This window comes from Epinephelus fuscoguttatus, linkage group LG1 (assembly GCF_011397635.1).
Source record: "Epinephelus fuscoguttatus linkage group LG1, E.fuscoguttatus.final_Chr_v1".
Lineage (NCBI taxonomy): Eukaryota > Metazoa > Chordata > Actinopteri > Perciformes > Serranidae > Epinephelus > Epinephelus fuscoguttatus.
Window position 1 is genome coordinate 20240921 of NC_064752.1, and position 26783 is coordinate 20267703.

Below are 26783 nucleotides of genomic sequence, written 5' to 3' on the forward strand. Positions count from 1 at the left end.
TCCATGATTTATCCCTGTTTGTTATTTCATTTCATTTCATTTATTTAAAGGACAGTGCACATTAATCAACATTTCTGTAAATGTGCCAGTGTTAGCCAGCAGGCTAATTTTCAACTCTAGTCCTTTGACAAGATGTTAAGCTAGACACAGGATGGCTAAAAAATAAAAACATATTGCACTGTCTATTTTGTTGTGCTAATGACTACTGTATGTATCTCAAATTGTCCCTTGGAGACATTAGAGTTTTTCCTTACCTAACCTTACCTGACCTCACTGTAGTGATGTTAAATGTGTTTAACTCAGCTTTGACTTTTGGTTTCCACATGGGACACAAACCCTGTTCTCCTGAGGCAAAGTCCTGTATCTGCTTTTTGTCTCATTAAACATTGATAAACATTCCCTTTGGTGACACAATTGCTGCTGGCACAACTGCTGATGTCTTGCTAAAACCCCTGCTTTTGTTGTTTGTTGGTTTTCAACAGTGATCTGCAGCTTTGCAGCCATGTCACTGACTTTTGGTTTCACACGTGACACAAGCTGCGGTCTCCTGGGTCAAAGTCCTGTGTTTGTTTGACCCATCTACCACCCCAATCATCCTCCCTATGCAGACTCTGTCGCTCTTTATACCTCGTGACTAGACTTCCTCCTGTCATATGTGGGTGGACAGCCTGCAGCGCATAGGTCACATGATCACACCCCCCTGGCTCACAATTACATGAGTCATATACAAATTATAGTGCATTACTTTTCTTCGGTAAAAGTACGAACAGTGACAGAGATCAGCCCGCCCAGAGACCAGAGGAAGTTAAGATAATTAACCATTGACCCTCTGGCCATTGTAATCAGTGAAAAAAAACCTCTTTGAATTGGTTAAAATCCGTTGCCCCTCAGCACCCTCAGTCCCTTGAACATCCAGTTCCCACACTGAGACACGTCACAGTTAGACGTGATTTGTGGTGCCACAGAGTCAGATTTCTCTCTGTCTCTCTCTGAAGTGTAGGGCCGGGTGAGTAATAACTGGCTCGTGTCACTGAGTGGTCAGAGAGAGAGGGATCGTCATCATCAGAGGGAGACTAAGAGGATGACGGACTAATGGAGAAAAAAAACATAAAACAGTTTGGAGTTTAAAGCAAGAAGCTGGCAAGCAAACAAAGGAAATACAGTCTTGAGTTTTTACACAAGATGAATTTCTCTTCTGTGGTCTTTCATTTATATTTTTAACTTACACCACAGTGTGAATGTGAGAGTAAGACTATTAGGAGCATCATCCTCTGGCATTCTCCTCATTCTCACTGCTTTTGGTGAAAACTAAACAGCTCAAAGTGACACAGGAGATGGAGAATCAAACATCATGATGTTACTTCTTTTCATTTTTGCAATATGTTGAGCCATGTCAAAGAGCATGGGAGCATGGGAGCATGAGAGTCAGTCTGACCCAGCAGCCAAAGCAGGACAAGCAAGGAGGGACAGCAGGCAGGGGGTTTTCCCATGCAAGCCACGTTGTCACACAGCTCTCACAATGCTCTATAAATAAAGACGAGTAATGGTTTTAGGACCTTGGACTATAGAAGTGTTTAGGGATGACTTTCATTGTCTTGTCTGAGCTTGTAGTTTTATGTGTTTTCCATTTTTGGCGTCTTGGTGGATAGAAAACCTGTATTTTAGCTCGATGCTGCTTCGAAAGCACTCACTGACATTTAGTGATGTGACATTTTCAGTGAAAATATTTTGACTCTGCTGTTAAAGCAAATTATTGACATGTTTTTTATTATGATTTCAGCCTCTGTGCTGTTGATTGAAGCTGGCTCTGTCTCTGCAGGTTTTGTATTTTGTGAAAAAGGGAAGTCTCTGTCACAGTGTTTATTTATTTTTATTTTTTTTGCATAATGAATTCTGTGAATCAACTTCAGCTAGAACATAACAGTAAAAAAAAAAGAGGCAACCTGTCAAAGCAGTCAAAGAAAAATTATTTTCAGTGTAAGAGTGCCTGTTTTTTTCGCCTCTCATGTTTTCTGTGCACTGCAGTATCGAGAACAGCAGTTAACCTATCGGGCTGTTGTGGGTGGCTTTCGAGGACAAGCTTTGTTTATATAGTTTGGTTCGGGTGACTCTGGTGGGTTTCTGTGAAAGACTCTCTGTGTGGTTCCCTAATTTGTGGCTGCGGTGGAAAATTCTCATTTGGGATTTGAGTACACGCGGCTTGAAAGCCTCGCAGTCAACACTTCATCAGTGAGTGAGGTCAACTCACTCGCACTTCACACAACGAGTGTACACATATACACAAACACTCACTCACTCACAAAGACACTCTCTCTCAGACACACACACACACACACACACACTGACACAGTTTGGGCCTGCTTAACCAATCAGAGTGAAGTGGAGTAGGTCCCCCCAGAAGTGGGTGGGAAAGCTGTTGAAACAGAAGTCTGTCTCAGGACACACAAAGTTTGCGTTGGTGGTTTGGAGAACTTTTCTGCTTGCAACTTCTGCAATAATTTTCCTTTTTTGTCCTGTTATTGTTTTTTTATTGAACTCTGGGGTCCATCAGGGCACAGCTTGAGTGTGGAATGGCTGAACTGGTGCGAATCCGTAAGAAACGGCTGCAGATCCCCATCTCTAGGTAAGACAGGGGGTTAAGATCGATGCAAATGAAGTCATAGTTAGTTAGCCTGTCTTGCATAAATAAGGCTGGAGGACTTTACCAAACATGCTACATCTTTAAATTTAAAATGATTGATCACTGCTGGGTGCAGTAAGGCTGTTTGTATCTCACTCTGCTGTAAGGGTTTTCTTGTTTTGCAGCAATGGAAATATGTGAGTCAAAATACACCCTGTGCTGCACACAGTGATGAGTGATAATGAAGCAGAACTCTGTGGTTTTTCTGACACATTTTATATCTGCAGATCACTGCAAAGCAAACAAAAAGAAGTTTTCGCCTACCTTAAAAAGTCTCCTTTTTAAAAGATACTTGCCCTCTGATTTGTAATTGTAGGTTTGACAGATTTCATTAGGATTTTCTACAACTATACTTAGCAGCATGAGAGCTTGTCACTCCAAGTTGTTGTGTGATCACTCATCTTAGTCATGCTTTGGCTGTGGGAGGAAGAAGTGCTGCAAAGGGTGATGGGTCATGTGGTTTTGTTTTGGTTAACACATTGATGTATTAGTGTCTACAGGGTTCAGAGCTCGACGTCTTGTTGGGTGTTTGCTCCATAAATTCACACATAATTTGCGTCATAGCAGTCAATATTTACAGGTGTCGATTCATAACACTTTTATGTTGACATTAGATATGATCTTATGTGGATTTAAGTTTTTATTTTCTTCTTTATTCTCAAAAAAATTCATGAAGGCACAGAAATCTATTTAGAGATTTGTGCTGACAAAGCTGATACCATTCAAGCTCTGTAACACTGCTGTGCTCCGAGTAACGATGACACTACGCAGCATGTAGATTCAACAAAGCCCGAGCCAAAGGAAGATTTGTCATTTCTCTCTATAAACACAGTTTCACGAGTGCACTTGACGAGTAATTTCCTGTAAACGTCCTGTCAGAGGCTCTTCTTCTCTGAACAGTTGAAACAAAAAAGGCCGTGTTATCACGAAAGATTACTTGAGATTGAAAGTGAGCGGTGGCATTCAGATGCATGCTATTTTTATGACTCAACAGCTTTTGAAAGCCCTTGCCAGCGTGATAAACACTTGAAAAGCTGTGAGCGTCTCATCCCCAGGAGTTGGCTCCACGGCGTGGCCTGGCGCAGTTTGAGCACAATCATTCTGGTCACAGCGGTGCAGACACCAAAATGTTTTGGAGAAATGATCTGTGTTACAAATGTGGTATCAGATCAAATGGATCTCCCTTTCACATGCTCGCAGAGAAAATAAAACCCAATCAAAAGAAGAAAGATTTCACTCCTATAAACGGAGGGTGAGATTTTTCATCAGAGCTGTATTATGCTATGACAGCTTTTGGATTTGTTACCGTGATGAGATTACATTAACACGCTGCAGGTGGGTTACACTGAAGGTGACATGTGCTCCAAGCATTTGCTTTTTATTACGCTGCAGGAGATTAATTCTGTTCCACCACTTCTCTATTGTAATTCGATTAAAAGTTTAAAATTGAGCAACATGTTCTCAGACAAGATCAGAATGTGGCCAAGACTTAAAAACTCCAAAACATCATTTTTCACGGAGCCCACTTTGACAAAATGTGGGTTACATAAGACCTCAACCATGGGAAGTTTTCCTCTCATGGAAAATTTGGCACTAATGATGCCCTTTTGCCACTAGCTCTCTTTGGACAGCTTGGCATTTAAATCACTTCCAAATGAACTCTTTCCTTTCACGATGATTTCTCAACCTGTTAAAGCACTGCTCGGACCTTGTTTCACTCCCTCGAGACAATGACAAGTGCTCTCGATTTATAGAGCTGTTTTAGAAAGCTTGTAAGTCCCCATTTTGTTCAAACTGCGCTTTCTTCCGGAGCTATAACTTTTATGGCAGTACCCAGTGTGATTTAATGTGAAGACTCTGATGCCAAACTGCTGTAACCTCCAACAATTTTCACACCACTATTACCTCTCAGAGATTGCTGTTTTGAGAGCTGAAAACAGCATTTCCAGTGCTTTCAAAAGAATTATTATTTTGTTGTGATCAAATCCAAATAAACAATTGTGTTTCCTCGCAGGCTGAGGAGCATTCTGAAACAGCTGGAGGAGAAAGATGTCGACTTTGAAGAAATCAAAAAGAATCTGGATTTCACGGCGTCGTTACTGGAGGCAGTTTACCTCGATGGAACAAGGTAGGATATTGTGGAATAATGTGATGTTGGTGTTTTCTTCTGAGCAGATTTTTATACCAGCTCTTTCAGTAAACAGTTTATTACTTCGAACTTTCTTAGTACAGGTCCAAGAAGAGTGTCAGATAAAAGGCCTTAATTTGTGTTAGAATACAGGTTGACAGTGGGCAAGAAGCGGAGTACACCCTGGACAGGTCACTGGCCGGTCACAGGGCTAACACCCATTCACACTTACATTCACACCAACAGGCAACTTAGAGTTATCAATTAACCTTATCTGCATGTTTTTGGTCTGTGAGAGGAAACTGGCACAACCCACAGCAGGGTGTGAGGTGACGCCCCGCTGCAAACTAATATAACTTTTTATTGATTTAAAAAAAAAAATTATTTACTGAAAAAATAATAAAGTAAGCGACTGCTGTCCTTAACCTGGAGCCATTACATCACCAACTCAAGCCTGTCTCCTTGAAGGTGTACATGTAGGTTACTAAACTGCTTTAATTATGTTGTGGCAACGTAATTGCTGCCTGGATTGTGTTCAGGGACAACATTATTTTAAGGTAATGAAACACTGCATTCATGCAAGGAGGTGGTTGGGGAGGATGGTGGCCATACAAAGTACAGGACTGTGACACCTGAACCCTGGGTTTGTGTCCAGACTCTTGTCTTAGCTTAAGACAACAAAGCATTTCGGTAAAGGTTTGGAAAAGATTGTGATTTTGGTTAAATGTTTCCATAAAAAGTAATCAGAAATAATGCTTTAGTCTATTTGAGTGAATACTGTATTGCAAGTTTGCCTATTCTCGTAGACAACATCTGAAATACTTTGTCATTGAACATTTTATTGATACATTCAGTATCAACATTTTTGCAACTTGTTAGATATGTTCATAAGAAACATTTCCTCATTATCGTTAATTTGTTTCCCTAAAAAAATATATATGTTGTTAGATGAATATAAACATAATTTCTAGGAGACATGCATGCACATACTACACCCGTAATTATCAATATAACACTGATTATCAGGTGCCAGAAGAGTTATAAATCATTAACAAATGTGCATTCAAAGAAAAGTCCACACCGCCTATAATAAATCACTTTTAGAGTTTTAAGAAAACAGCTGATATGAACTTTCATTGTTCCGCTCTTTACACAGACAGGGTTTGTATCTTATTTGCAGGAATGTTCTGAGAAATCGTCGTAAATGTCGACACAGTCATTCTACAACTTCCTTCAAGTTTTACTTATTTAATCCTAAGATACCAACTCTGTATCTTAACAGATAACAGATAATTACTCCTTACTTGTATAGTTCTGTGATTACGGTTATTTAATGTTCTATTTTCCCTTTCAAACTCAGTAACATCGCCTGTAAAATATAGTCTGATGATGACTTCTGGTTAACTGCCATCATACAGCGGCATGTTCCAAAGAAGAGACCTAATATACGACATTATAGCACAATAACTCTCCCTAGTTCTTTTATTTACTACACTCAAATCCATCAGCTATCAGTCTGACAGCGATAAGCCTCAGGGGGCAATGGTCAATATCTTAAGGGATCCAGTGTATCCAGCTGCTCTCCAGACCAAAACTTTCTCTTACGTGTGCCAATTTTGTTTTTTCCTCGGATTGCAAAGGCATGACCCGTCCTATTTGCACTCTGATTGGCTAGTACTTGTTTTCTTAGTTAGTTAGGTTTAAGCAAGAGGAGTGTGTTTGGTTAGGGTTAGGGTAACAATGGGTAAGCCAGTCAGAGGCAGGCAAGGTAAGAGTAGGCCAGGTCATGTCGTTACCTCGTGCACCACTAATTTCGGCTAGTCTCTTTATACAGAGATATTTAAACAGACTTTATTGCTACCTCATGGACTGTTTACTTGCTGTTCAAAAGTAATTGGTCAATACTACTCTGGCTACAAACAGATATCAGCCTGCTTCCAATGACAAAATCTTGTACCGCTGCATACAGAATCTGCATACATGTGCAAATACCTGTTGATAGAGATTAGCACTCCCTCTATACAATTGTAGAAGCTCAATAGTTTACTCTGTTGTAAGCAGTAAATTAGGATTTCGGACAATCATTTTGCGTCATCACTGACAGCTGTAGAGTCACATGACTGTTCACAAATTTTCACAATTGATTTGACACCAAAAATAAAGAGGGAACAATAATGCATATTAAATAGGGACTGATTCTGGACGCAGTTAGTGATCCTGTGGTGCTTTAATCCAGTACTGATCTTTGACTCTGTGCAAGGGCGAAGTTTTTGTTTCAACATTGGGGGAGACACATATGAAACAGGGGGTTTGGGCGTCCACAGTTTTCCACTCTCAAAGACTTAATTAATTGCGTTCTGGTGAATTTTTATGCACCAGTTTTCCCTTTTCTGAATAAATTTATGGTGAAAATGTCTTCAGTACCATCAACATAAAAGCCCTCCACTATTTCCCCCCTGAAGTCTACATCCATGCTTCTGTTTTCTTATCATCTGTTTAACAGCCACTGTTTGTGTATATGCGTGTTGTCTCTCACAGGCAGTGTCTGGAGTCTGAGGACGACCTTCAGCAGCTGCAGTCAGACGGCGTGCCTTCAGAGGTCACCGATTGGCTGGCGTCCACCTTCACACAGAGGGTCCGGCGGCCTGTGCGGCGCTCGGACGAGAAGCCCAAGTTCCGCAGCATTGTACACGCGGTGCAGGCAGGGATATTTGTGGAGAGGTAAAATAACACATAGGTTCACTCTGTCTCTATTTCAGCATTATAAGATCATGATTCTTTAGAGGAGGCCTGTGTGATTCATCAGGATGCCTGTAACAAAGCAGCTGCTGCATGAAAGAACCAGTCATACGGCTATATGTATTATTTATGGGACTTAAATACAATAAAATAGGTAAACTATAATCTCATACCATAAAACTCCCATTGTAAATGACTGATCTCCATGGCTGTACTATAACTCTAATGTAAGCTCATACAGTGTTGTTACTATAACAGCCACAGAAAACACAGACAGCTGCACTGGACTGTGAAACATTAGCCTCCTTTTCTCTTTAAAACATCCTTCCAAAGGGGACAGGGACTTTGGAGGATTTATATAAACAGCTCCTGAGACGAGTTCGCTGCACAGTGTCAACATCTGAACTTTACCTGAACTCAACATAAACATTGCATTATTTCAGGATGTTCAAGAGGGCTTACACGACAGCCATGCCAGACCAACCTGCAGCGGTCGTAAACTGCCTCAGGGTAAGCCTCCACTCATCATAAATCTCTCCGCGCGTCATGTGTTTGTGCAATAAATCGGACATCACAAAAGGGATCATATACACACCACAAGTATGCATCAATAACGCAGTCACTTTCCCCTCCTTCTCCTCAGGATGTTGACCGCTGGAGCTTTGACGTGTTTGCTCTGAACTCAGCCAGCTCTGATCACGCTCTACGAACTCTGTTCTTTGAGCTGATCACCAGATATGGCCTCAACAGCCGCTTTAAGGTCTCTTTGGATTTCTTTGCACAATATATATAGTGCACTTCACATTCAATATGTTATGATAGAAATGCAAGAATGTGAGTGCTTTGGATAAAAAAAAAAATAACAGTAATATTTTCATTACTGCCCTTGTACTTGTAACCTCTGCTTCTGTGGGAAATGTGTGTTGTAATTGCAGATATCATCAGGCATATGGGTTTTATTATCAGTTTGGAACAATGGGTTGCCAAATTATGTGTGCGGATCACATGTCATCATACCGTAAAACCCTGTCAATCCGAATCCCAACTTTATTAGAACATTAACATCATCACTGTTTGAGCTTTTATTGTTGACACAAACTTTGTGAACCTTGGATTCTCAAACACGACTCTGACTTTAACGATTATGTAATACACTTTGCAGATCCCCATCTCATGCCTGACAGAGTTCCTGTCTGCGCTGGAGAGAGGATACTGCAAACACAACAACCCTTACCACAGCCATGTTCATGCTGCTGATGTGACTCAGACGCTGCACTGCCTGCTGCTGCGCTCTGGACTTGTGGTACTGTGGGCTCATTTTAATAGTCTTTTTTTATTTTGGGTGCTCCATCCTGTTTTAAAAAGGATAAGGCTGGTTTTTGTATAGTGTCCCAACTGTCAACAAATCCAATGTCCAAAATAGACCTGCTTTTCATTCCTTTACCTTCATTTGTTTCCATTTAAAACGCTGCACTTTTGATTTTTAACATGAGCAGATAACACATTACAAATTCATTGTGTTCAGAATAATGGACATAAAAAGACACAGAAAGTATTTTTGTTGTGTGTGGGAGGGGTCCAATAAGCACAGGACTTTGACAAATGAGGCTGGTGTTTGTGTCCCGTGTGAAACCAAAAGTCAGCGTTTTTTGTGTGACAAGAGTTGTTAGTCAGTCGCTCCTCAGTTTTTAGTCAGGTGATGGTCACATTAATTGACTAATGTGAATGATGTCAGCAATGATATTTTCCTAATCCTAACCAAGTAGTTTTGTGGCCTAAACCTAACCACTCATCAAGATACAACTCAAAAGGTTGCCCCCACCATCATTTTATGCTGCTGGAGGCTTCTGCCCAAATGACAAAACACAACAAGATCCCATTAATTGGATGGTTTGCCATCAAATGTGATACATACATTCTTGTTCCTACAGTATGAACAATCCATTCACTTTAAAGACACCACAATCATCAGGTCAACATGTTAATTTGTCCAATACTTAGCATGCTAACATACTAAACTAAGCTAATTACCATGATAAACATTTTACCTGCTAGCTTAACATGTTCATGTTAGTATTGTCACTGTAATCTTGTAGCATCCTGACATTAGCGTTTACAGCTAGCATGGCTGCAGAGTTATAGTGTTTGGTCAACATAAGCTACATCAGGGTTTTGGCTACACAGGTGGGGATGTGTAGGGTCAATTCTTTGTTGGTTTTGACTTTTTATTAGCCTGAAAATCCAGACTCAAATCTAGAAAGATTTTGAGTCTGGCCCTCACCGATACACCCTTCCTACCCAAGGGGCAGCACTAACTGAGGCATTTCAAATGCCGCCGCACAAAATTTGCCAATCAGAGCAAAAAACAAGGTGACCTATTCATTGCACTAAGCCCCATTTGTTTGCCGAAAAGTGGGGCTAACCAATATATTATGCTTTTGCCGTATCCCGTTGGCAAAACTGCAAAAACGTCCTTCGGGCAGTCTTCTGTTCCTCTCTCAAGGAAAAAGATAAGTGTAGTTGGCTTAGAGTTTCTTCCAAAGCTAAACTGAATGGACGTGGTTCTTCGGCAGCTGCCATCTTGGCTGTTTACTTTTCAACTCCTACGGTACCTATGGTACAGCGCTGTCGTCATCATGTTACGCCCGCCCAGAGCCCGCCTCTGTCAGATAGACTGATCAGATTGGTCCGATGGCGATTCAGCGGGCTCAGCTCGTCGGGGCCAGATCTCCGTGCAGAGCAAATTCTAATTTGCTAGGGGCGGGGCATCTGGATTTCCAGGTTAACTTTTTATAGGATTTGCTGACAAAAAGTGCAGGAACACTATGGTGGCGAAAAGGCAAAACAGTGAATGGTCCTATCTAGCACCAGTGCTTGATTTGTCCATTCTGTGCTGCTGTAGAGACAACATGGCGGACTCCGTGAAGAAGGGCCCTCTTTGTATGTAGACATAAATGGCTCATTCTAAAGTAACAAAAACACAACTGTTCTTATTTTCAGGTGAGTATATACTATGGAAAACATAGTTGTGAAAATAAGATACAATTTTCTGCCAATTAATGCTCCTAAATCCTACACTGGTCTTTTAAACCTAAGTGATCTAAGGACATATAAACTGTAAACTCTGTGCACCCTGCTACACACAGTTCGTTTTTGTATTGATTTGTCCTGTCTCTTGTGTCCATCAAGCACTGGCTGACAGAACTTGAGGTGATGGCGTCACTATTTGCTGCAGCCATCCATGACTATGAACACACGGGAACCACAAACAACTTTCACATCCACACAAAGTAAGCTCTTTTCCTGAACCTACTATATCAACCCAGTCGTATAAAGAACCAGCTATATATGCTGCATCCTGTTTTGACTTTTGTAAAAAGGGATTTCAGCGACATAGGAATAGTAAGGTAGTGTTTCTTAGATGTAATTTTAGGGGGAGTGGAGGGAGAGCGTGCACTCTAAAGCAAACACATCTTCATGGAGGGAATGCAGTATTTTTAGATGTCCATTTTCCACATAGGAGGGCCGAAGAACGCAGTCTCTTGGCACCCATCATCATCATCATGCTTTATTTTGGGAAAAATAATTGCCCACAATAAGAGAACATGTCTTAGATACAGAATCTACAGTAAACCCCTGAGTCTTTCTTAAGGTCACCCAAAATATATAAGTCATACTCCACCCAAAATATGTCCTCTCAGTGTCAGACACTGACCTCCAATAGGCTGCAAATACTGGCTGTTATAAATTAACTGCTGTTTCCTTACTAACGAAGAATAGTGGCTGCAGTCAGCTTGAGAAAAGTATCAAAAACATCCAAAGAAACATTTAAAACCACTCCTGCAGCAGAAAGCACTTCTCCACTGTCCACCTGTTTGCTCCAAACACTAAACATTTTGCCAAAATATGACTAAATAAACAGCTTCATGTGGTGCACCATGGGGCTCCTCAAAGCTCTGAAGCCCTGACTGAGGCTGTGTATAAATGCTGCAGGACTAAACTGGAATTCATTTGAAGTTTCTGTGTATGTCTAAAAAAAAATTCCCAAAAGAGTTGAGGTTCAAATGTTAAAAAGCATTTGTTATACTTGTTTCTATGCACCGTGACAGTTAATTTTATGGGTGCTTTAGTAAACTATAATTTCCTGAAAGGGAACTGATAAGTGACTTGAAAGCCATATGACTGTTCCTCTATCAATGACTGTGTAATTTGATGGTAATTGTAGGGTAAAAGGAAACAGTGTTCAGCTGGTATATTTCCAGCTAATTCATTAATCACAATTAACTGCCAGCATGAATTATTTTGTCAGTAGCAGCTCAGTTGGCATTTAAAATGTCTCTACAGGTAAGCATAAAAGAAGGATTAAGTTCCAAATAGTGAAAGTTGATAATAAAAAGTAAGGCTGGCACGATATCAGACTTTCACCACATGATCATCGCGGCCAAAAGAGTTCATGATAATGATATTGTTGCGGCATCTTTATAAATGTTGAAAAATAATAATCACATTGCTATAAATCAAATTCATTTTTTAACTTTGTTTATTGTGCATTTTGTCTCTCTCTTATGGCAAATTAATTACACTCACAATATGAGTATAGGGAGGTGGAGTGAGAGTCTGTAACCATAACTATACAAAACCGCACCAAAAGACCAGTTAGGCTTTATGGGGAGTAAAACCAGGTGGTGTTGGGAGAGGAAGACAAAGTGAGAACAGAAAGAAAGGGAAATGATTTAAAAAGGGCTTTATTATATACACAATATTATCATCTGTGTGTTATTAACATAATATAAATATTTCATTAATAATTATCTTGTCAATAACAGCATATCGCAACATCCGTAATAAACAGTAATAAAAAAAAATATTAAAGATGGTTTAAATGGAGCAGTTCTTTGTAAAAAAATTCCTCTGGAAATAAATGACGCCTTATAAACTTAACAAAACTTGCAACAAAAGGTGCAACAACTAATGTTTCAACCAAGGAGCGACCTCTGGGGCTGAAAAATAAAGCCTACACGACAAGTGCCAAAAACTGTAGTCCATCAAATAGCCACTTGAGGCTGTCTACAAAAGAGAGTCAATCCCCATAGACTAAAATTTAAAAAAAAAAAAGCCCATCTTTACAACAGAAATAAACATGTTTACAGCCTTTTACAAAAAACGATTTTGGTCTCTATAGCTAGCATAATAGGTAGCATTTTATTAAGGGGACATTGTGTAATATTTTCAATTGTTTATTGGCAAAAATCGATGTCTGCATTCATAAATATGTCATCATTGGTGTATTATTACCTCCACCAATAATCTGACTTATTCTCGTAAAAGGAGAATTTCGGATTTGTTTGTACATTGTGCGGGTAAGTCGTCTGGGGCGGTTCCATAACGTTTTACCGGTAAGGGACATACAGCCGTTTTTGTTGAGAGCCAGGCCAGCGCTGCGTGACTGAGAAGCCAAAGGAGAGGAGCAAGAGGTGCTTTGCTACTACCCCGGCACTACTGCAGCATAACAAAGTCCCACTCTTTGAGCATAATGCAGGATCATACATATGCAGCATCACGGGAGACAAAATCCTCGTCGCCAAGAAAGCGCAAAAGGAAATCAAAAAGGCAACGTGACTGGTGAATTCAAAAATTGAGGGTCAACAGCCGGTTAGCCTTTCCCAGGTGGAGAGAGCTGCTGAAGGAGAAAGGTAATGCAATCACAGGCCAGTGCCGCTGTCAGCGGCACAGTGATGCGAGGAGAGGGATGAGATGTGTGAGGTTGAACATCTTGTCAGTTGTCAAAGGACAAGACGTGATTGGTTTGTTTCAGTTTCCCAGGAACCCAACAGTCCTACGTTGTAAACACAGCCAGCATGGTGACGAGGGGGTTTGTCACTTGTGTCGCGTGTGTCCGTGTAGGAGCCTGAATGAATACTCCATGTAGTATCGGATGACATGGTTTCATCAATGTTATCATAGCTTTTTGGTACACAGCTGCTACTGTTGTTGCAATATGCGTTTGAAACAGTGAGGCGCTAGAGTGCGCTATCCGTTTGAATGCAATGTGTGATTTCAGTGTTAGATGGGAGAAATTCCTACACACTGTGGCTTTAAGGCTTAAAGTTACTCATGTTTAAGGGCATGGCTCTTTGAATGACAGGCTTTCTGCAAGGCGTCACCACAATCTATGAGTCAGATCCACCTCTCGCTCCTCCCCAGTTTCACCCTCTTGTCCAAAATGGTCACTTTTGGCTTCAAAAATCCAAGATGGCGACGGCCAAAATGCCAGACTAGTATCAATCTAGTATTTCTATACAGTCTTTGGTTTCAACATGAAATATTTCTTTTTGTTTAAATTGCCTGAACACTGGCCAACAATATAAACATACATAACAAAAAACATAATAGAAAAATCATAGAAGACAAGATTAATTTCTTCATTTAGTCCTGTTGAATTGTTTGTTGTTCATTCCTCCCTCAGAGGATGAGGAAATCTTTTCATTTTACTTTAAGTATAATTACAGCCACTCTACATACTTTTTACCAGGACTCTACCATCCTAGGAAATTAAAGGTTTTCGGTAATTACGGATCCGTAAAATAAAGTGTTGCTTGAGTTTATTTTCCACCAAGAAATGTTGGCATTATTTAAAACCATTATAACAATCATGAATTGAAGCTGACCGCAACCACTCTCTCTGTGAAGAATAAAACTTTTTAACAGCCCCCTGAAGGCCATTTAAACACACAGCTCAATGCTTCCTTTGAAGACATTTAACAAGTGTTTTGTTTTATGTTTGCTTTAACAAAATAATCACTAATTGGAAAACTTCTCACATCGTACTTTGTTACCCATTTCAATAGTCTAATAAAGTAGATTATGCAAATTGAGTGGACACCGGATGCCTGATTGAGGAATAAGTTAATTAACTTGCTATACTGAGTCATTAATACCCACATGGTGCCAGTTTTTATCACATCCCACTCCGTCCTCAGCACTTTAAATTCATCATTTCAGACCACAGTCATAGTGCTTAAATTACTCCCTCAGGAGTCTCTTTTTTATCTCATCCTCACCTCCTCCTCCCCTCACCACTACAGGGTTGTAAAACTACACTTTAATGCATACTCACACTCTGTAAACTTCTTCTTTGCTCTGTGACGATCAGCTCCTGTTTTGCTTTTTCTCTGTCTTTGTGCCAGGTCAGAGTTTGCATTGATCTACAACGATCGGTCGGTACAGGAAAGCCATCATCTGAGTGCAGCGTTTCGCCTGCTGCAGGATGACCAAATGAACATCTTCACTAATTTGAGCAGAGAGGAATGGATGTAAGACAACTATTTATTTACTTATTTACCATCAAAAAAATGTGTTCTTTATTGTTGTTTCAGTTAGTTGACACTGACGTCAGGGAAATGACCATTCATAGAAAAGAGTTAGGCAGATATGGCAGAAAAGAGCTCTTAAAGAATCCAAGCTCCAACAAGGACTCTGTAGGGTTGGCTGGAAGAGCAAACCCAACACCTTTGTTAAATCTTAGTTAAATCAAAATCAGAATCAGAAATACTTCATTGATCCCAGAGGGGAAATTGTGATTCATTACAGTCGCTTTGATGTAAAGAACAGAGAATTATAATAAGTATAAGCGTATGAAATAAAAGTATGTAAATATAAAGCAGCATAAAAATCTCTGTGCATAATTGAGAGATTAGAATGGTCTCTGAGCTGCAGCAGTAATCAGTGTTGGCATGAGCATCATTTTTAATACCCATATTCATACAAGTGGATGTGACTAATCAGCCTCAAAGCTGTGAATAAACCAGTGAATAATGTGAAGCATAGATGAAACAGCTGGTGTCAGTCAACTAACGCAAGTGCGACTTTAAACACAGCTTAATTTACTATTAACTTAAAGACTTTCTTGAGGACTGGTTCTACATTCAGGGAGGATACAGCAGCCACCACAATTTAAAGGGAAAATCTAATCTTAAACACTCGACCATTTAAAGTTCTATCATCTTTGCCAGTCACAAGCCTGGAGAGGATGCGTTTGGTTGTGTGTGTGTGTGTGTGTGTGTGTGTGTGTGTGTGTGTGTGTGTGTTTGTCTGGCCACAGCTAATCTTGCAAACTATTGGACCAATCAGCCTACTGTTTTGTGTTTCTTTGAGTAATTTAGGATCTCCCATGGTTGCAGTCATTCAAAATCTTTGAAAAACCTGTTTTATTGACTGTTTTATGCAGTAATGCTGCAGTCACTGCTGACTCCTCACTCCTCCGACCGCAAGTCCTAAATAAAAGCATGTAGCAAAAGTATAGACCAAAAGTCATTTCTGTCAATCAGCTCGGCTAAAAACAAGAAACCTTACCATCTGTTGCAGGTCACATAATGGCCTTCATCATGGTTCAACAACTGACATCTTTAGGAAAGTTCAATCTCATTTTGATCCTGTGCATCTGCAGATCAGTTTTATACTCAATACACTTTTCTAGTTCTCATTGTTATATGAAGTTTTTCAACATGGTGACAATGGAAGTCACTTATATAATCAAAGAGTAAAGGTGTCATTGTGGTTGTGTGTTTTGCACCAGTGATCAAACCAGAGAGAAATCCATCACAGAAAAGGCAGAGATAATTAAAATGCACCCAAAAGACCAGGGTGCATTTTGAACAAATGTCATGGCAAGCCTTTTCTGGGAAAAACCCAGCTGATCTCCACCTACATAACTACACAGCTGAGTGTAGAGAGTGTCTGAAAACTCACTTACTGAAAAAGAGAGAAAGCGAATAGTCAACAACCTTCTGAGGTTTGCATCATGACAAGAAGAAAGTAAGATATGGCAAGGCAAGCATATTTATAAAGCACCATTCAGACGCAAGGCAATTCAAAGGGCTTTACAAGGGCATAGAAATACAGTAAACATTAGAAAATCGTGACACTTTCTGCAGCACAGAGTGGGAGATACTTGACAAAATTCAAGAACATATTATTGGCAATATCTGCCTTTTTGTCTTATTGTCAGCAAATCTTATGAAAAGACAACACTTGAAACTCTTTGAGGGATTGTATTAGGTACTTATCCATAGTCAGTGTATCACATACAGTAGTTGAAAGTCAGCACATCCCCAGTTTGGAGAAGCAGGCTGGAGTTCGACATGGAAGCTAGACAAGAGCTGTGGAGGGGTCAGCAACAAAATGTATTTTAGCCACCTACCAAAAGTCCCACCTAAAAAATTGATATAATTTTAAGTGTACCCTGTATTTAGAATATTATCATTGCTTAAAGCCATTCGACCGCTCTCCTCAAAGCCAGACTTCATTGAGAAAAACATTGATTTAAGATTGCTGAATACAGGAGCTGCTGGTCTACTGCTGCCTCAATCATTTAGTTTGTTTTGTGTTATTGTGTGACTTTGGTGTTTGAAATGGGTTAGTTCAGATTCACCAAAGTCACACAATAACACAAACAAATTAACCAATCGAGACAGCAGTAGCCCAAAAGCTCCTTTGTTTAGCAAGCTAAAACTACCGTTTATCTAAATGGAGCCTGGTGGCTTTGACAAGAGCATAGATGGGGAACTGTAGCTGTCAACAGCTTCCTCATTAAAACAGGCTGTCTGACGGAAAGGTAAAGCAGTGAAAATACTCTCAGCATAGCATAAACTTGAACTGTTATTGCTTTATTTGGGTGGGACTTTTTTAGGTGGCTAAAATATGTTTTGTTGCTGACCCCCATCCACAGCAGTGCATGGCCTCTGTGGCAGACTCCAGCCTACTTCTCCAAACTAGGGGCATGCAGACTGACATCTGCTGTATGTAATACACTGACCATGGATAAGTACCTCGTATAACCCTTTTGTAACAATCCCACATTCACTGTCCTGCTGCTGTACTGTTAATACTCACAAGAGCACCAAATGTATATTAATCTGCTGCTTAAAAAAATGAGACTATAAGTTTGTGACCTGTTTTTAAAGATGTACAACTTCAGACGGAAGTAGTGTGTTTGGAAGAAGTAATGGCAGCCTTATGGTTTGAAATACAACTGGAGTGGTGCCGTTGCATTGGTGGATTTAAAATGGATACATGGTGAAATACTGACAGATGTGGACAGGAGGGAACAAATGAGGGCAAATATCTGTCCTTAGATGAGTCTTTGAATCCTTACCAGCGACAAGGCTGCTCCTCACACTGTCCCTGACCTCTGACCTCATAAGATAAAATGTCTCTTTTAGGAATCAATAAAGGATCATGTTACTATTTCTGTTTGGTGACTCATTCACTAATCAGCAGTTGGATAGTGAATGAGTCACTGTGTACTTCCTGTGACTGCACTAACCACCGATCATGGATGTCGTCAGGGAGCTAAAATCATCATATTTTATCTTTCACTTTACCAGTGTGATATGTGACGAATATTAACAATTAAAAGTGAAAAAACTCAACAGAGGTTGATGATATGGGTACTGGCTCACTTTCTCTCCACGTATGTACATATATTAGTTGTGCAAACCATCCCTTTCTGGACTAAAACACAATTTATGATGAGAATATTTGAACTGTATAAACAGTATTTATACTAATGGCAGCTGATGCTTCATACATCACAGATACAGTATGTGACTGTTTTATTCATAGAAGCGCTCTGCAGATATCGCCAAAGATAAACATCAGCAGCATTATATGTAGTGGGCTTTTCTAGCAGTTGGCGTTACCATGGGAACAAGAAAATCCATCATGCAATCTAAAAAGGTTACCCCACTGAATCTGCTGTTTTTACTCTGTACAGTTACTTCCCATAATGCAAGGTCATCTGCTAGACTGTTTGTGTTTTTGTTTACAGGGAGCTGCGATCGCTTGTCATAGAGATGGTGCTGTCCACAGACATGTCCTCGCACCTACTCCAAGTCAAAGGGATGAAATCCTGTCTACAACAACAAGAACGGTAATAAGACTCTGTTCTGTTTGTTCACGCTGTGGTGCACAAATCAACAGGTCATAAAATGAAATGTTCAGAGCAGCTGATTCAAACATCCTGCACTGAGAGACGCACAGTCAAATCAGTGTGACAGCAGCTGGTGTCAAGTCTGCTTTTTTCACACATGTCTGAGACACACAACAAAACAGCAAAAACAAGAAGTGCATCATGTTTTTTCTCTGACAGGATTGACAAGCCCAAAGCGCTGTCTCTGTTACTCCACACGGCTGACATAAGCCATCCATCCAAGCCCTGGGCGCTGCACTCTCGCTGGACCAAAGCCCTGATGGAGGAATTTTTCAGGCAGGTAGGAGCTCTAATGGACCTCAACTGACAATGTGACTCCTTCTCTGCTTCTGCTTCTGTTCTTTTGAGGTCAAGCATTGTATTATCAGATTTACTGCTCTATGATAAGGTCAAACATGAAAAATAAGGTAGAATACATAATCATTAAGGAAATAGTTTGACATTTTGGGAAATAATTAAATATTTAGGCTACTTATTTGCTTTCTTGCTGAATTTGTTTGATGAGAAAATTGACACTCTCTCTCATATCTGGATAGCAAATATGTGGCTCAGCTTGTAATTTTAACACTTCGTTTTTTGTAGTGAATAAACAAAAGAGAAATAACATATTAATTAGTGATATTTTCCCTTCTGAGAGAAGTGAAATATTCAATAAAACAATTTACATCGCCTACCCACACATAAAAACAGCATGAATAGCCTTCTTAATGTCAGACATGTCTAGCCAACGAGCTAATTATGGCCCACAGACCAATTGTAAATGGCCTGCAGCTTGTCTTTCAAAATATACTATATGTGATCTCATGATATTGTTTTTTTTTTTGTTCCCCTCACAACGGCAGGACTATCATACAGTTTTTAGACATGCACCAAGTAGGAACTATGCAGGTGAAAGTAATGTGTTTTCATAAACAGGCAGTAAATAAACAGATGTACAGCTACCTAACAGCAGACATTTCCAGCTAGGTAGCAGACATGGACATTGCAAAGAAGTGTTAAATCAACAGCGAGGGCTGGACTGCTTTCAGGAGTGGTGGAAAGTTGTATACTTTTCAGTATACAGTTTGCGTTTGTCTCATTTGTATGATTTTTCTTTCTTTTTTTTTAATAACTGATATGTTGCCCCCAGTTATTTTCACATTATCTAGTCTGGTCCCCTGGACATCCCTGCATGATTTCTAAGTAATCGCCAGCATAAATTTTTGCAGTGAACGTTTCTGCAAACCACAGATATGTTTCATTTGTACATTTCATACTGTATATAGCACATATGTTGAAACTGTTGGATTAGGCACAGACCCACTCGGTTAGGATTATGAAGATAATGTTTTGGCTTAAAACTCCTGGTATGGTTGCTAAAAAGTGACTTAAATATCTAGAACTGTGTTATTGTTGTTTGTTGGTCTTGAACAGTCTCACCTATGTGTCATGACATTCACGAGCCTCTCCTCCTCCTGATGAAAACTCATGAAAACTCAAATATACATTAAGCTCATATACATTTTACTAGAACTACATTGTTTTGGAAATATTGATATGATGCATATGTACAATGCCAAAACTTTATCCTGATGACTAGGCTGTGTAATTTCATGTAATTGTGATAAGTGATCTAAAGACAGAAGACCAAAGAAACTCTAAATATTCACATTTTATTCACACTTTTTTGCTTAAAAAATGACTGCATCAATTAATCAGTTATCATAATTGTTCCCAATCAATTTTATCTGGATCAACTAATTTTTAAATTGAAAAATTATTTAAACTCTACTGAAGAAAATAAAGTTAAGAAGTGTTTTTGTAACTGGGATAGGTGTACCCCCACAGGGGCACTTTAGAGTGCTGCAGGGGGTTGATGAGTTTTTTTGAAAATGTTCATTTAAAATTTATCAGTCATGCATAATTCCCAACATTTTTAAATAAATAAATAAATTGTGGGTGCAATTTGTTCAGCAGTTTGTTGCAACAGCAATACAGTCTCCGCGTTACTGCATGATGACAGAAATATAACATGACAAATATAATATGGCATAACAGCTATGTACAAAAGTATAACAGGAAAAGGGACACTATTATAGAACTATCATATGAAAAGCTTTTGAGTCATTGTGTTGATTTTATCAGTGTTTTTCGTTAGTTCTGTAAAGTCTGACTGTGAGTGTAGATGTCAGAGTGTTGTAAAGAGAATATTACTTTCACATATGCGCCGATCATTTCTACTCTGCTCTTTCATGTCCTACGTACCTCTATTCTTATCTGATGGGTTTGATCTGTAATCATCTCTGCATGATTGATGAGTCAAAAGGTTGGATGCGAAATAACAGCTGTTCAGTTTTGTAAATGACTCATCGGAGTCTGAAAGTCAGAGTGAGAAACCTTCAAAGAGGTTTATTACGTCAGAGCTAAAGAAAACGACATAAATAGCACCTCAGGTATGAAGCAGAGACAGTCAGAGAGAGGAAAGTCATTTTGAGAAGTTTATTGAACATGCACTTTGCATAGCTGAAGCCACACTCGATCTTACAAGCTCAGATTTTGCACAAGATTTAAGCCTGGTAAAAAATCCACAAAGAATCAATGAGCCAGATACACCAAATGGTGATGGTGTTTTTCAAAACTCCCAAACTTCATAAAAAAATGGAGCCTAGAGAAAGATTGTTCTTGACCCTTTGGAACAATATGTGTAACAAAACAGCACAGCGATATCTCTGTAAAAAACAAACACTTTTATTTGCACTACCCCTGCTGAAAACACAGCAAATTGCTACAAAATGTCCATATTTGGTACCTTAAAAGCCACTGGAAAAAACAGCAACAGGTCACTAAAACACAACTGGTGTAGTTTGTTGGTCTCAAACACTGCTCTGCAGCTTGGCAGGCATCTCACCTAGGTATCACATCATCCACCATCACCTCCACCTCCTTTTGACAAAGCCAGCTCATATACATCACCTCAGAAAAATTAATAGGTAACACTTTACTTAAAGGTATCTACATAAGGGTGACATGACACTGTCATAACTATGACATGACACTGTCATGAACTTGTCATAACATTATGTACATGTCATAAACTTTTATGACTGCTGTCATTAAGTGTCATTCGGTTTTTGTCATGACAAGTTGACATTGTTTGGGTTGTCTTGATTATGACAACCTGACATTAATCAGGATGACATTACCAGAAGATATCTTTGTATCAATCATTATGTCAACTTGTCATAAACACAAAAAGAGGTGCATTTCTTGTTAATGTCAAATTGTTATGACAAAGACACGTTTTGGTAATGTCATCCTGGTTAATGTCAAGTTGTCATTATAAGGACATCCGAAACAAACTTAATGTCAACTTGTCATGACAAAGACAACTTCTGGTAATGTCACTTTAATTAATGTCAGCTTGTCATAATCAAGACAACCCAAACAATGTCAACTTGTCATTACAAAAACCGAATGACACTAATTAACAACAGACATGAACGTTTATCACATGTACATAATGTTTATGACAAGTTCATGACCGTGTCATGTCATAGTTATGGCAGTGTCATGTCTCCCTTAAGTAGATACCTTCAAGTAAAGTGTAACCAATTAAGATAATATGAATGACATGTACAAATGTAACGTATTCATGGTTTGCAGAAACATAAAATGCCAATGCTTTCCTCTGGGGACTGGTCTGTAACAACCGGCAGTGCTACAGGAGTAGAACAAAATATGAATGAGTAGTTTTGAAGCTAATCAGCTGAGCTTAGAGTGGAAAACAAAAGGTTTTTGACCTTATAACAGATGACAACATTGTTAAATTTTTTAAAAGAAGCTCAGGGGGATTTACCTTGTCAAAAGAAATTGAAACCCTGAATGGATCTGGATAAAACGGGAAAACAAAGGGACTGAGTTATTAATAAGTAAACAAGAGTGCCCACAAGGTCCATTTAGCAGCTGTTATGGAGCTTTACAGGATATAACATGATCCTAATCAGCACATGGTGGTGTCATGGAATTAGTGTTTGCTATTTATATATTTCTAAGCTGTCATCTATGTGAAGTCCTTCAAAAGCTCTGGAAATGGTTGTTTGAAAATCTAGTTTCATGACAAGTCGGAAAAATCTGGATCACGTGATGTAGAACTGCAACTAAACGGACCTTGAGATGAGGTTGTTTGACAAAGTGTTTAGCCTCGTTGTTACAGATATCAAGTGACGCGTGGCTCTGCAACTCTCCTGATTGAGGCTGATTTTGTTTATTGCTCAGGATACATTTGGCCAAAGTTACTACAATTACACGTCCTTACAAATGACTTAAAATGTCATTATTTTCACACGAATTCTGAGTCTTGCCAGATGTCAGTGAGAGAAGCAGCTGCTACTTTGACTGAGTGGATGTCCAATACATGCAAAAGCAATACGTTTCTGTGCTGGCATCCTCTCTGCTCTATTTTCACTGCCTGGACTTGAAGAATAAATAGAATAGAGGAGGTGTCGGGCAGCCCTACTCTCTTTGAAAAGAATGTGTTTGAAACTGATCTCAAAAAAGGCTCTTTAATGTTTGTTGTGTGACTTTAAAAAACAAAAGCAGTATATGGTATTCTCTGAACAATCTGAAAGCCGCAGGTGCAGAGTGTGCTGGAGTCAAATCAAGTTATTTTCAGGTGACGTGTGGGATGCCCTTTAAGATATCTTCTCTCTCTCTTTCTATCATTGTGAGGGTGATAGAGAGGCGGAGCTCGGCCTTCCCTTCTCTCCTCTGTGTGATCGAAAAAGCACCCTGGTAGCTGAGTCTCAGATTGGTACGTTTCACAAAAAACACTTTCTTTCACTCATTTTTCTCACTGATATTCTATAAAATAGATTTAGTTACCATTCATACTTCTGTTTGGTGAAGTCGTGAATCTGCTGTAACATATATGAGCTTGGAGGCATTTTAACTTCAAATGTTAATATGGCGATATCGTCTTTTGCAGGTTTCATAGACTTCATTGTGTATCCTACATTCTCTCTGCTGACGGACATGGCTGAAAAGATTGTTATTCCTCTGGTGGAGGAGAACCCAGGTCCGCCAGACCCCTGCAACAGACACAGGTAACAACAGAGAACACTTAGTTGTTGGAAAAGTACATGTACTAAATTATTTCTGCCTTTGTGAAAGCAACAGCCGTACCCAGAGGCATTATGTTTTCGAGTTCTCAGTCCGTCCTTTTCTCATGAATGTGATCTCTCAGGAACGCCTTGAGGGAATGTCTTCAAATCTGGCACAAATGTCCACTTGGACTCGAGGATGAACTGATTAGATTTTGGCGGTCAAAGGTCACTGTGATCTCACAAAACACATTTTGGGCAGTAATTCAAGAATTCATATGCTCATTCACACAAATGTTTAATCGGATAAAATGTTGAAGTGATGACATTTTATATCCAAATAGTCATCTTCACAGTTACATGAATGTAAACTGCAACTTGACTGGTTGGTGGAGGCAGTAGTTGTAGTTTGGTTGGATATTCAGCTGGTTTGATTTTGAGGATAAAGACTGGAAACCATGAATGTATTAAGAAAGCTGTATACAACGCCTCCACTCAGTGTTGTGACCAGTTTGTCCCAGTGGCTGCTTGTGGCATTGCAATGACAAATGCTCTGTGGCCCTAAAAGCATCGTTGCCATAGACTGCGACAGAAAACCTTGAACTGCAAACAAGGTCCATTATTACTCTTTGTAATATCAAAGTCCTTAGGATGAGTGGAAACACTAATGTGCAAAGTGTGGAAGTAAGCTAAAACTTTTTTTTGGCTGATATACTTAGCAAGCGATTTCCTGTGATATGAACCATCTTGGAGTCCAGTATCCACTTCTTAAAACACATCCATGTTGGATACAGGGGGACACAGCTATCCTGGCTCTGTCCACAGTCTGAAAAAGTCTGCCTACCATCACCTCTCACCCAAAAACCCCCAAAAAGCTGCCATATATGTTGTCTGTGCAAGCACTTACAACCCATATTTATGTTTACGATAGGCGGCAACCTCTAGTGACCATTGTAATTATCACAGGAGAAAAGGAGAAAGTCAGGTGACAGAATAAAAGGCAAAATGTCCATGTAAGCAGGAGGTTGGGGTGGATGGATGTGTCAAACAAACAAAGGACTTTCCCCAAGGAGACTGCTGTTCCTATCCTGTGTGAAACCAAAAGTCAAAGTTGTTAACTCAAAGCAACAAAGCAGATAAACATATTTATCAAATGGTTTTGGCCTATGTACAGTTGGAAAGAAAGAAAGAAAGAAAGAAAGAAAGAAAGAAAGAAAGGTCAAGTTTATTTATATAGCACCAAATGTTATTCAAAGTGCTTTGCAGGAAAAATATAAGAAAAATAAAATGATTAAAAAAAAGATGACTGAAATTAGGTAAATAAAAACACAGGCATGTTTAATAAAAGTAAATAAAAGTAATAAAGGTACCATAAAAACTGATCAATGAAAAGCTGTGAAAAAGAGAACAGCATTAAACTTAGTTTTAAAAATGGGCTACAACTGGGGCATATCTTGGTTCAAGGGGAGCATAATGGCTGAAACCTGCTTCACCGCATTTGGACTGAACTCTGGGCACCACTACCTGACCAGTCCCTGCAAACTGGAGAGACTTACCTGGCTTGAACTCAGCACACATATCAGCAATATACTTTGGGCCCAGACCACTGAGTGACTTTTTGACAGTAAGTGAGGCCTTGAAGTCAATGCTACATTTAAGTGGAAGCCAGTGCAAGGATTTTAGATGAAACTGATGAAAAATGTTCGAAAGAAAGAAAGAAAGAAAGAAAGAAAGAAAGAAAGAAAGGTGAATGGTAAAACTGGGGAACATAAAGTATTGCTATGAAAGCACTGTTACATCTCAACAGTAATCTGTGGAAGGAGAGCTCCAGAGGTCTGCAGTGGAGTCTCGCTCATATCACAGCTGAACTGGTGAGCTTCCGCTCCATTTGGACACGACACACCGAAGACAACAAGCTCAAATGGAAGGAGAGTGGCTCCAATGGTATGTCATATATTCATTCATTCATTCGTTGAATGTACTGTATGCACTTTGAAAAGTCACAGCTATCACAACACTGCTTACCATTTAACAATCCTGAGAAACGGTTTTACTCATCTTTCTCAACCATTTGGAATTAAAATGCTCACCTGTAAATGTCTGACATCCTCTGCTAACACAGTATGAAAGATCTTTGTTCTGGATGTGTGGCTGATTTGGCAGACACAAAGCCACTCTGCTCCATGAATGTGCTCAGTGTCCCTGATTTGATTTGTTATCTTCACTCATTTCGCAGTGATCTCATGAGGAGATTTACAGATATTGTTTCCCATTCAGCTTAACAGAATTTTCCAATGCCTTTTCCAATCCCCCGTATCCTCCAGGATTTTCAGACCCCGACGTGACAAAAGAGCAGAGATCCAGACAAGAGGAGCTGTCAGAAAAATCCCTGCAAGAGCCCATTACAGACACCAAACAGTAGACGAGACTTCATGCATGATATGTGCTGTTTGACATAGAATACCTACAACAGTTACCTGAGGTTAATGCTGAGTCACTGTTTGTAACAAAACCACGATGCCTTCTTACGTGATGGTCGAGGGAGCTGCAGGAGGGAGGGGTGGTTTAAGGTTAACATCATCTTCCCAAGGTAAGATGCAGTATAGTCACAGAGATGTCCTCATGTCTTATTTCAAGTGTAGTATACTGTGATAATTTAAATGCAAAGTGTACATGCTGGCCATGTTATACAGTATAGTGCATGTTATTAATTTAATTTGCCACCAAAACACTTGTAAGGAACATTTTACCTTTAATAGTTTGACCTGTACACAAATCATTTAACCATGCAATAAATGCTGAGAAACTCTCCATGTTTTTACGTAAAGTATTGATTTATTATGAGGTTGGCCTAGTTTTGGCGAGATATTGTGCTCCGTTGTTTTTAATTAAAACATTTAAGGGATTCAGCTGCAAGGCCAGACACCCTAATCTTTGATTAAATTGAAGCTGCTGGCCTTGCATCATTTTAACAATTATTTTATTCTGTTCCAAGTCTGTGAAATACAGTAACAGCACATTTAGTGGCTTATTCAGCAAAGCCATAACCATAAAATACAAGAAGATAATGTTCTGCACAAACCCAAGAGCACATTTTGGCTTAAAGGCCGACTAAAGTGATATCTCCACTGTTTTCTACTGTGATATATAATCCCTTTTTAAAAATAT

General features: G+C 39.5%; 1 protein-coding gene across 1 annotated transcript; it reads left to right on the forward strand.

Annotated features, from left to right (window-relative positions):
• Window positions 1-2414: 2414 nt before the first annotated feature.
• On the forward strand, window positions 2415-26781 carry LOC125892317 (dual specificity calcium/calmodulin-dependent 3',5'-cyclic nucleotide phosphodiesterase 1B-like). Its single transcript, XM_049582266.1, has 14 exons — window positions 2415-2623; window positions 4695-4808; window positions 7347-7529; window positions 7991-8057; window positions 8191-8307; window positions 8710-8850; window positions 10737-10837; window positions 14735-14860; window positions 18376-18477; window positions 18697-18817; window positions 23245-23326; window positions 23501-23618; window positions 25423-25559; window positions 25940-26781. The coding sequence occupies exons 1-14, from the start codon at window positions 2571-2573 to the stop codon at window positions 26035-26037; spliced, it is 1560 nt and encodes a 519-aa protein (XP_049438223.1). The 5' UTR covers window positions 2415-2570; the 3' UTR covers window positions 26038-26781.
• The last annotated feature ends 2 nt before the right edge of the window (window positions 26782-26783 follow it).